The sequence below is a fragment of the Dreissena polymorpha genome, chromosome 5, assembly GCF_020536995.1.
Source record: "Dreissena polymorpha isolate Duluth1 chromosome 5, UMN_Dpol_1.0, whole genome shotgun sequence".
In the NCBI taxonomy this organism is placed as follows: Eukaryota; Metazoa; Mollusca; class Bivalvia; order Myida; family Dreissenidae; genus Dreissena; species Dreissena polymorpha.
The window spans coordinates 42,314,706-42,326,207 of record NC_068359.1 but is presented as its reverse complement, the minus strand read 5'-3'; the positions used below and the strand labels follow the sequence as shown (position 1 = coordinate 42,326,207).

Here is an 11,502-nt window from a genome sequence, read left to right as displayed (position 1 = left end):
TAATTATAAACTCATCAGACTCAATGCTGTTACGCAGCATGGTAAGTGTAGGCCTCGCCTACATAAACACAAAAGAACAGAAAGTTTATTTGCGACTTAAGCTTATACAGCTCATCGTCAAACAATAAAGCAATCATGAATACACATAAATACACATGCGTCAAAATAACAAAACAACTGTTATATGCATTTTTACAAATATATGATTTTTGTGAGAAGATGCATAAACATCGATGTATAACAAAAAACAATGACGCTATTTTTGAGCATGAAGAGATTCTATGAAAATCCTATTCCAGGTTGCGTTTTGTGACTTAAATGTTGCCTTACACAACTTAAATGCAGCGTAATATAATCAGCTTACTATAAAATAACACTAACAGCGGTAACTTTAATTTAATTTTAATTTTTAAACTATTACAGTTGTTACTGGCAAATCAGATTACACAGAGAAAGTGTTTTGTAGGTTAACTGACGTCGTGATATATTTGAAACTGTCAAAAACGGCCAAAACTCCAATAAACATAGAGTCCAACCCCTACTTCCGGTCACCCCTCATCGCCGGTCAACCTGTGTAAGCGGCCGGTCTGTGCCGCGACCGTCGATAAACACTATATAATGCACCCCTCTTAAGCGGTAACCCCGTTTCTCCGGCCAGCGGCCAGCAATTTTGCATCCCAAATGTTAAATTCCCCCCATATGAGTGGTCACGCGCAAGTAAGTCAGTCATGTACATTGGCAAAATTACACAGACGCAACGGCGAAAAAATCAATACGTACTTCCAGTCTGCGGCATAGGGACCCGACACAGTGTTTGGATTGCCTAAAAAAAAAAAAAAAAAAAAAAAAAAAAAAAAATAAATATATATAATATATAGACAAGGGGTTGAACATGTCAAATAGTCAGACTGTCACACAGTCAACAAAAGTGCAAATTACAAAGTCAATTATCGTTTAAAATGTATAAACCTATATATACAATTGTAGCTAAATATCATCTGCAAAGGTTGGCAATAACAAAATTGGCATCATTTCAACCGTTAAACAATTACAAACTTGAACATCGAACCAAATCGACAGTTTTCGCAAGGTCGGACAAATACCCGCACTCAGATCTAGTTCATAACCCTCCTTGTAAATGCGCACTTACAAACAATACTATCACAATTTATCGCTTTACATTGATGAAAAAGTGTTCAATAAACAATCTGACCCTAAAACCTCATTCCAATACAATCAGATGAGTAAGTATTTTTCATTTATTTACCTGCATCAGTGAAAGTATACTGCGGTCTCCATTCGTCAAAGCGTCGTTGTTGTTGTCCAAGTCACGTGGTTACTAACCGACTCCGGTTGTAAGCCATTCATTGATTGGATGATTCTGGGCCTGGCTCTGTCATTGTAATTGAGTGCAAGCCGGGTTCAAGAGCACGTGTAATTCAGTGCAAGCCGGGTTCAAGAGCACGTGAAGGGGGTGTGGCACAAATTTATTAACAATAGTTATTTTTCGTCGGAGATATTTGTTTATCCAGTTCTTCACAGAAATTATTCCTTATTGAAAGGAAAATGCTTGTCAATTGGTAAGAAAGAGTCTGTCCATCAATTTATGACAATAACAGTACTGAGCACTTTCATTACACACGAAATTAACACAATGTTTACTTTATTTTCAACATTGTTATTCTATTATATGGATTGTTCTCTTTTATAAAAATGATTTTAGATGACTCAAAAAGCCATAAAAATAATGTAAATTATTCACATTCTGTGCAGTTCCATTTAGCTCCAGCCTTTGAATATTTTTTCCATTTCATTGCATTCTGCAAACCTGCACATTTTCTGTGTAACCAAGAATTACACGAATCACACTGTATCCACAGTTCTCCATCTGCCTGTTGGCACTTTTTACAAAGATCACTTTCCAAATATGATGGTCCCGGTTGGGGTTCAGGCTCTGAATCTGGTTGGACAGGCAGCATGGGTGATTGTGCAGTGACATCCATTGGTTCCAATGATTTTGTAGTTTGTTTCTTAAGTGTTTTTGATTTTTTAGAACATTTAGAAACTTTTATTTGCTTCCTATGAGCCATTGTTTTTGTGATATTAAAAACACCTTTAACATCTCTGCAAAACTGAGCAAATAAAACCAGAAAGTATTTTTGAACAAGTTCATTATATATGGTGCAAATCTGTGCAGAGGTAAGAACTAAAGAATCCACAATTTCTGATATAATCACATGTTCCAGAGTGAAAGAAAATTCTTCAGTGGTTTCTCCTTTCAATTTATTAATAACCATATGTGAAAACTGCTGATATAAATTCATGTCACAAAGAAGCTGCTCCAAACAATTATTATACATTGTTTTTCCATATTTTGTTAAATTTTCATTCACAAGTTTTTGCAAACACAACTCAGTTATATTTAAGAAAAAATTAAACATGCCATCTGTTACATTAGTTAGTCCATGCCTTATATTTTGTTTCCTTTCAGTGTCAATAAGGGAGTCGGGGTGAGATGTCATTTGTTGTAAATAATGTTCTTCTTCCTTGAATGAGTTTAGAATAAGTAGTGTTTGTCTAGCTTCCTTGAATGTTGTTTGTGATGCTTTACTACAAGAGAACATATTAGATTTCAAAACCTGCACATACTTTTTTCTGAGCTTTGCCACACAGTATCCTGCCACATAGCGAATTCTGGACCTCGAAGCATCTGTAACCGTTCTTTTATAAATATTCATAGTACTTTCTTTAAGTAACTGAACCCTTTGTTGCAACACAAATTCTCTTATATATTCAAACATCTTATAGCAAACAATTTTGTGTTCCTCTTCAAATACATTTTCAGTTCCGATGTTGAACAAAGTGAGACAGTCCATGGTATATTGTAAACCAACAGTGTACTCATACAGAGTTTTATAAAATTTATTAAGGACACTCTCAGCAATAGGTTTAGGATCATCTATACCTAGTTCTTTTGACACATTTGACATTTTTAAAAATATTCTCTTTATAAAAGTAAGCAGTCTGGGGTCTGCTGGGTCAAGTTGTGATATAATTAAATTGCACTTTGGTTGTAATGTACCAAATGGGTTTTTGAAAGAAATATCTTCAATCATTTTCATCATGTCATAGTTATCATTGATTTCAAACTGTAGTACCTCTTGTTCGTCACTGTCCATAGATGCCAGAATGTCATTAAAATCATCATCAAGATCCATTTCATAGCTATCTGTAGTGCTTGTAGTGTATGCTTGAAAACTTGTATCTGTAGCTGCCACTGACATATGCTCATGTTTATAACTGAAATGTATGTAAAACAAAATATTATTATTTAAACACTAATGACTCAATGACTAAAATAAAATCATTGATGATCTGGTAATTATCTACATTAAAATGTGTAAATTTTCATAGGAGCAATACATTTTGAGAAATTTCAAATTTTTCATAATGTTTTTTGATGAAAACTGATCTCAATAAGATGTCCAAATTGCGTTTTATTAAAGGTTAAAAAGTTATAGGTTGTAATAAAGATGTATGCTTTCACTAAATGAAAACAATAGACTGAAACTTTTAACTGATGAATACAACATACCAAATTTACTAAGAATAACAATTTACCAGAACATCAATACATGTTTCAAAAGGTAACATCATGTTCGAATATAAATATCTGTATTTTTCCTTCTAAAAGAACTAGCCATTTACAAAGGAAGTATGTTAAGTTGTCATACATTTAATGATATAAATTGTTTAGACATTAATACATTTAATGATAACATCTATAAACCTGACATGTTACAGTAAATGAAAATTTTGTATTACAACCATATATTAGAAGGTTACAAAATTAATGATTGCATTACTTACATTAAACATGATGTTACTTTTCGAAGGCATTAACCACAAAATATCATAAATTAATAACTGAGGGTGAATATATTGCATTCTTATAATTATAAAACCCTCAGTTGTCGGCTATATATCAGTCATTCATGCTTTATTTTCAAGTATCCAAAAGTTATAAGTAATGACATGAAGTATACATGTACTTTCATGTATATGTGTGTGGTGTTTTGAGAAAATGGGCATAATGCTTTTGCGTAAAATTTTGTCCCAGATAAGCCTGTCCATTTTGCACAGGCTAATCAGGGACGACACTTTACGCACAAAATGACAATTTTCTTTTAAATGAAGTCTCTTCTTAGCAAAAATCCAATTTAGGCAGAAAGTGTCGTCCTTGATTACCTTGTGCGAACTGCAGAGGCTAATCTGGGACGACACTTTACGCACATGCATTATGCCCAGTTTTCTCAGAACGCGACACATATGTTTAAAGAATATATAAAAATAAATACTTAAAGAAAATATATTTTTATTTTAAACAAAGCTAAATTCTACAATGATCTAAATTGGAAGTACACATTTTACAACTTTATCCTTAACATTCCATATTAAAAAATACCACTAGCACAGGTTTAACCCTTTGAGTGCTGGAACCGGATTTTGAAGGCCTTTGTAAACAGTTTGGATCCAGATGAGACGCCACAGAACGTGGCGTCTCATCAGGATCCAAAATGTTTGCTATTCTGATAGTATTCTTTGAAAACATTTGAAGAAAATGCTAATTTTAGAAATTTAGCAGACAACATTTTAGCAGACGACAAATTTCCCATCATGCAAAGGGTTAACTGTATTTTGCTTATACATAAAATTAACATTTGCTTTAGTTTTTTTTTGGTTTTTATAGGATTTTGTCCAGACTGTCTCCAAAAAGTGAGGGAGAAGTGGAGATACAGAACCTCTATGAGACTTTTAAATTTGAGTGTGTGGAATCAAGAAAAGAGTATCCAATACCTGGCTCTATCATTTTCATAGAACATGTAAAAAAATTGATTCCTGGTGTAAAAAGTGTGAGGAGAAAGGTTGGAACATCGTTCAAAACATTTTACAAAGGTGTCTGCCTTAATCCTATTGATTCAATATCCCCTGTTTCTGATATAATCTGGTCAGATATAAGTAAATCAGTGCCAGAAAATTATTTAATAAAGAAGATTTCATTTGAAGAGATCATTTGTGAATCAGAAAGTGGATACACCAGCAATGGCAACAATGTATCAAGGACAATAATATTTCAAAGTAACAACACATGGCAATTTAAAATTGCAGCAAAAATTGTCGACCTGTCCAACATTTATATTGAAGGAACATTTCACTTAAGTGTTAAAGGTGTGACACAAGTTTTTAATGCGGTAGAAAATATCAAACTTTGTAGTGGCCTTAAGGTGACAAAATCAATAATTGTCAGTAGATACCACACAATAGACTTATGGAAAAGCCCTGGTGAAGAAGAAGTAAGATCACTAAAGTCATTAATGTGTGCAAAAGTGGTTCCCTTACATAGTCGTGTTGTATCATGTAGAATATGTCAAAAAATGACAATTTCAAAATCTGATAATAAGGAAAATGAGCCTGTACAAAACATTCCTGTTGCTGAACCATTGATTAATCAAGTTAGATCGCTCTTTCCACAGGCAGATGAAAATATGATTGAATTACTGGTTGAACAGGCAAAAAATGTTGGAAGAGACCCAAAAGGACGAAGATGGTCCAAAAAATTTGTTGGTGTATGTCTCCAAATGTACAATAAAAGTCCAAATTGCTATGATCTGTTATATTCAAGCAAGTTATTAGTCCTGCCTTCTAAATCGTTGCTAATATTGTACAAAAATTTAATAAAACAACAACCAGGATTTGATGATGATGTTTTCCAGTGGATGTATACTGAGGCAAATAGACAGAACATACCAGAGGGGGAGAGATATGGGGGGATAATATTTGATGAAATGTCAATACAGACAGACATACAAATTGATAAACATGGTGACATTGTAGAAATCTCCGGGTTCACGGATTATGGAAATGAGGGAGACTCCTGCTATGCCCTGAAGCAAGGGTCAAATGAAAAAAAGGTAGGAAAATATGCTCTCCAACTTCTTTTCCTGGGAACTAATGGTTTTCGATTCCCGTTTGCCTATTTCATTACCAATGGTGTACAGGCATCCGAGCTATGTGGTATGTTCTGGAAAGCTGTATATTTATTAAGGTGTGCAGGATTTACAGCTCTATACACATGTATGGATGGTGCTCAAGCTAACCGATCATTCATGCATATGTGTTTAGGAGATAAGCCACAGAATTATATAGCAAGAAGCCCATGTTCATCAAATGACATCATATTTGTAATGGATTTTTCACATGTTGTAAAAAAAATAAGAAATAACATTTTAAAAAGTGGAATTCATCCCAAAAGTACAAGAATTTTGACATTAACTAGTTTTTTCACTATTCAGTGGCAAATGTTCACTGACTTTTTCAACTGGGACCAACAAAATGCTCTACAAACTCACAAGAAGTTATCAAGAGAACATTTTCATCTTGACTCACAATTAAAAATGAGAAATCATCTAGCAGAAGATGTGCTAAATTCTGAAATGCTGCATTCAATGAAATTATATAAAAACAATCTGGGTGAAAAGGGTGAGGTATTAAATGGAGTCATAGAATTGCTGGAAAATACATCCAAACTTATAGAAATTTTTCGAGACATGAGACCTGTAAAATCTTTAGATGACAACAGAATTTCTACTCTACATGATGTGGCAACATGGTTTTCTGCCTGGGATAATTTCATTTTGAATTGTCCTGAAATTCCAGGAAAAGACAGAAAGAAAAGGCTGTTATCCCAACAGTGTTCTGAAGATATTCAATCATGTATTTTGGGTTTTACAGCACTTTGTAAAACAGTTCTCACCAAGTCATCTGTAATGTATGTTACTCCAGGACTAGTCAACTCCGACGTTATTGAAAACATTTTTAACCAGCAAAGGTCAACATACCACGGAGCAAATACCAATCCTAGTGCCTTACAATACCAGAGAGCTGTTAACAGTATTCTGGTTGGACAGAATGTTGTGTCAAAAAAGTCTAATGCTGCTAATACCAAAGTGAAATATGAACCATACCGATTGGATATAAAGGAGCCATTACGAAAAAGACCTACTTCTTCTTCCAGTTCTACTTGCAGTGAAATTAAGGTCAAGAAATTGTAACTGAATTATATAGCTTAGCAAAAATGGTACATATTGTGGTTAAATGACATGACCAACATAGTGTGAAGTTTCAAGTCACCACCATCATCACATGAAGTTGACGACAAAAGTGTTATCACACGTTATTGGCAGTTCCATATAGTGAGTATTATTTATTTCATTGTTAAGCTTTAAATTAAATTAGAGAAAAATCAATTGGTGGTAATACATGTACCAATAATGCTTTAATGTATAGATACCTTTTCATTCTACAGCAGCTGAAATCTTCAACTGTTTCCAGGCTTTTCATATTCAATATGTTCTGTATAGCGACAGGTGGGCTAAAGATGTGCCGAGGGTGAAAATTTATGACACGTAATCCATCAGAAGACTTAACTCTAGAAATTGCAACTCCAAACTGGCCTGGCTTGAATATATCATAACAGTCTACTTCAACCCTGAAACATTAAAATAAAATGATGCATAACTTAATATTCTGTTCTAAATACAATTATTCAACTGTTGATTATATATTCATAACTTATTAACTTGCTTACAATTGTAATACATGTAGTTGCATGTAGTTTTACTCCTTATATAAATAACCCAAATTAAAACTAGGCCATAACAATTTTATATAATTACTATTTTTATTTTTATTTAAATACAGCTGTTGCCAAGGTTTTAATGTTACATGATGTTAACAGATAACATTGAACTGTATTTACTGTATTTACTATATTTACCAAGGTAGTGTCATTCCTTGTGCTTTATGGATTGTAAGGGCATACGCAGGCTTTACCGGAAACTGAAGTCTGCTGGCAATGTGTGTGTTTGTTTTTGGATCAAACACTGTAAAATAAAGATTAATTCTGTTAAAATGTATGAAACCTACTAATTTATTTCAATTACAAAATTTATTTATTAAGTATATGTTATTGGTAAATTATTATATTTTTAATAAATTTAAAACCAGGGAACCAAATCAGACTAAAATGAATTATTTATTTTTCTGTAATGCTTCATTTGACTGGGTTAAGTATTATAGAAAACTGTAACATCAATTATTACAAACATGTGGCCTAATTACTTCATAAATATTATATAGCAAAATATGACAAGTTATGTTTACCTGAAAATGACTCTTTATGTAAGATATGGCTCTTTTGTAGAGTTGGGAAGTATACTTCCAGCTGTGTCTTAGAAGCAGATCTCAAAGTGCCCGTTAAACCATTCACAAGATAATCATTTAAATTACGCAGTAAAATAACTGGACATTCAACCTTCAACCATAATGTCTTAGGAGCAGTCGAATCTTTTAACTCTGCGGAAATCCCAGAATCTGTAGCTTTGAATTCATACATGTCTCCGGCTGAATTTATTAAACGATTCCTATTGTACATGTCAACAAGTAAATTGGTTGAAAATAATTTAACACTATTGCAACCTTCTGGTAAAGGTTTACTGGCACTGTTCATATAAGTGTTAACACACTCTGAAAATTCACCCTGATAAATATCGGAAATTACTTTAACAAAAAGTTCATCACTTTGACGTACATTTTCTCTTAATGTTACTACATGAGGAAATACCGATTCAAAGTGATCACTTAAAAAACAATAAGTGCCATCATCACCGTACCTTTTGTTAGGTACCGGTGGCAACTGAAAAAAGTCACCACTGAATATCACCTGGATGCCTCCAAATATGTTATCCGGATTTTTAATGCCACAAACATTTTTTATGGACTCAAATGTACGTTTACTGATCATCGAGCACTCATCAACAATTAATACATCAGTTTCCATTATTGCACTTACAATTTTATCATATTTAGCATTGTTCTTTAACACTGATGCAATTTCCGTGGGGTCATGTCTTCCATCATCTATTCCAGTGAATTTGTGCACTGTTAATGGATTCAAGTGGGTGGGGTACACAGCACAAGCTATTCCAGTGCTGCATGTCAGTTGCACTTTTTTACCCTTTTTACTAAGTTCCTTACATATTTCTTTAATAACATGGCTTTTACCAGTTCCGGCCGATCCTAATAACAAAAGGCTGTGACCCCCGCTTGCAATATCAAATGCAGTCATTTGGTTTTTATTTAAAATCATTTTAACTTTTTAGGCTTTTTTGGACAGAAAACGTTGTTTTGTTTACATTCGTCACTTGTTGTTGTTGTTCGCTACTTATACCGTTTTATTGTTACAGCTTCCTGAATAATCCACTACAGCGCCGGGAGCCAGGTACCAACCAATGAAATTACTCGTTGCAAAATTGGTCACGTGATTCTAGCAGCGGAAATCGATGGAGACTTTCGTTTTAAAGTAAATAAACTAGTGTTAAAACAGTTGTTGAAAACAAAATATAAATGCTTGGAATGAGTTTTTAGGGTCAGATTGTTTATTGAACACTGTTTCATCAATGTAAAGCGATAAATTGTGATAGTATTGTTTGTAAGTGCGCATTTACACGGAGGGTTATGAACTAGATCTGAGTGCGGGTATTTGTCCGACCTAGCGAAAACTGTCGATTTGGTTCGATGTTCAAGTTTGTAATTGTTTAACGGTTGAAATGATGCCAATTTTGTTATTGCCAACCTTTGCAGATGATATTTAGCTACAATTGTATATATAGGTTTATACATTTTAAACGATAATTGACTTTGTAATTTGCACTTTTGTTGACTGTGTGACAGTCTGACTATTTGACATGTTCAACCCCTTGTCTATATATTATATATATTTATTTTTTTTTTTTTTTTTTTTTTTTTTTTTTTTTAGGCAATCCAAACACTGTGTCGGGTCCCTATGGTCTGCGGTTTAGGCTCTGTAGTACTGAAGCATGATGTGTGATAAACATTTTGACAGCCAGTTTGCAAATTGCAATTAATTAGCGGCGGATTATCGGGTTAAAAGCAATATGCGACCGTTTGATCTTTTTGTTTCCGAACGTGCGAATATCACCTATTATTACTGGAAAGGAGATTCTTAATTTATAATTTATTAGTTGTAGCTCATACTATTTCAAGCACACATTTATGACAATTATCGGCTAATTAAAAGTTAAAAAGAACAACAAAACTTTTAACCGAAATCAACTGATCTACATGTTATCTGTGCTACAAAGTTTTTATCCAAAAATCAATACACGCATGCTTTCGAACCATGGGTATGGCGTGACATTGTACATTGGTGCATAATTTTCGCGCGCTTTTGTCGGGACAAAGGAAATACACGATGCTAGAATTTGTAAACGTCTCGTTAACATTAAACAATCGGGAGTGTGTTTCGGATTACAAATTATTATTCTCATTTGGGAATAAAACAAAACATTTATATTTGTTTTATATTTACAATGATTTCAATATTAATATTCATAAAACCCTTTACGCGGCGAAAAAATGTTTTTATAATATTATGCATGAAAAGCACGATTACCAGGAGGATTACACCCGGTTGCTATTATCAGTCTCTTAAGTAACTGGCCACGATTTTATCGTGAAGGAGATCACTGTCGGGACCATTTCGTGCGGTAGGTATTCAAAGCTGCACTAAACCGATTAAATTATCGATTTATAGTGACACGGGAGTTATTCACGCATAACTGATTCACAACTGTTCCCATCTTAAGTGCATTGGGGCCATACAACGCGCATTGTGTAAACAATGAATCATGAGAATGATTCTTTTTCATTGACTTGATTCTGATGATGATGATATTGATGATGGTTAGAAAGATGAATTGAATATTTTTTTGAATAAAACTGTTGTCTTATAGCTGATTTTATAACGGAAGAAATAAAATTATTTTAAGTCTATACATTGTTTAGTACATGTACACATATTTACCATTTTGTTTATACAAAAATTGAACAGTTGGTCATGCACTCATCAACTCCAGACTCCCTATGACCCAACCCCCTCTTAAGAGGCCACCCCGCTTAAGCAGCCAATTTGGCTGTTTCCCTTGACTGGCTGCTTAAAGGGGTTGGACTGTATATATTGTTTGTTGCCGCTAAAAAATCAGATTAGAAAAACGCGTAAGATGTTATATTCCATTACAGGCGCGGATCCGGACATGGGAATGGATCATGACATGGGAACGCTGGCAATTGCTTGCAACGACGTGTTAACAACGCTAAAAGAGATGCAGATACACACATAAACAATTGTAAAATTAGTCATATATGCTTCATTTATGAAAACAAACTTGTACAAACAGTCCTACAAAAACCTGGTCCATTAAACAGTATTTGTAAGCAGCGTTATTGAAAAGGAAAACATTTAATACAGTGAACAGGAAATATTTCATGTAAATCTTAAGTATGTCGGTCGATTTATTAAATGTACAATGTTTACCATGAAAACAGAACCTTGCCCAATAAATTGAGAAAGGTCATGCGAAA

The 11,502-nt window shown here is 33.7% G+C and overlaps 2 protein-coding genes across 2 annotated transcripts; one reads left to right on the top strand and one right to left on the bottom strand.

Moving 5' to 3' along the window:
• Positions 1-1,456: 1,456 nt before the first annotated feature.
• On the top strand, positions 1,457-9,835 carry LOC127830963 (uncharacterized). Its single transcript, XM_052355913.1, has 4 exons — positions 1,457-1,580; positions 2,492-2,510; positions 4,751-7,253; positions 9,306-9,835. The coding sequence occupies exon 3, from the start codon at positions 5,376-5,378 to the stop codon at positions 7,110-7,112; it is 1,737 nt and encodes a 578-aa protein (XP_052211873.1). The 5' UTR covers positions 1,457-1,580; positions 2,492-2,510; positions 4,751-5,375; the 3' UTR covers positions 7,113-7,253; positions 9,306-9,835.
• LOC127830964 (uncharacterized) lies at positions 1,574-8,305 on the bottom strand. Its single transcript, XM_052355915.1, has 4 exons — positions 8,224-8,305; positions 7,838-7,943; positions 7,352-7,549; positions 1,574-3,300 (listed from the first exon to the last, which is right to left on the bottom strand). The coding sequence occupies exons 2-4, from the start codon at positions 7,849-7,851 to the stop codon at positions 1,755-1,757; spliced, it is 1,758 nt and encodes a 585-aa protein (XP_052211875.1). The 5' UTR covers positions 7,852-7,943; positions 8,224-8,305; the 3' UTR covers positions 1,574-1,754.
• Positions 9,836-11,502: the final 1,667 nt, after the last annotated feature.

Excerpts from the sequence above, each read along its gene's own strand:
- LOC127830964 (XM_052355915.1), bottom strand. Across the intron at positions 3,301-7,351 it reads AGCTGCTGTAGAATGAAAAG|TTATAAACATGAGCATATGT; the intron begins GTATCTATACAT and ends CATACATTTCAG.
- LOC127830963 (XM_052355913.1), top strand. The coding sequence starts at position 5,376 with ATGTGTGCAAAAGTGGTTCCCTTACATAGTCGTGTTGTATCATGTAGA.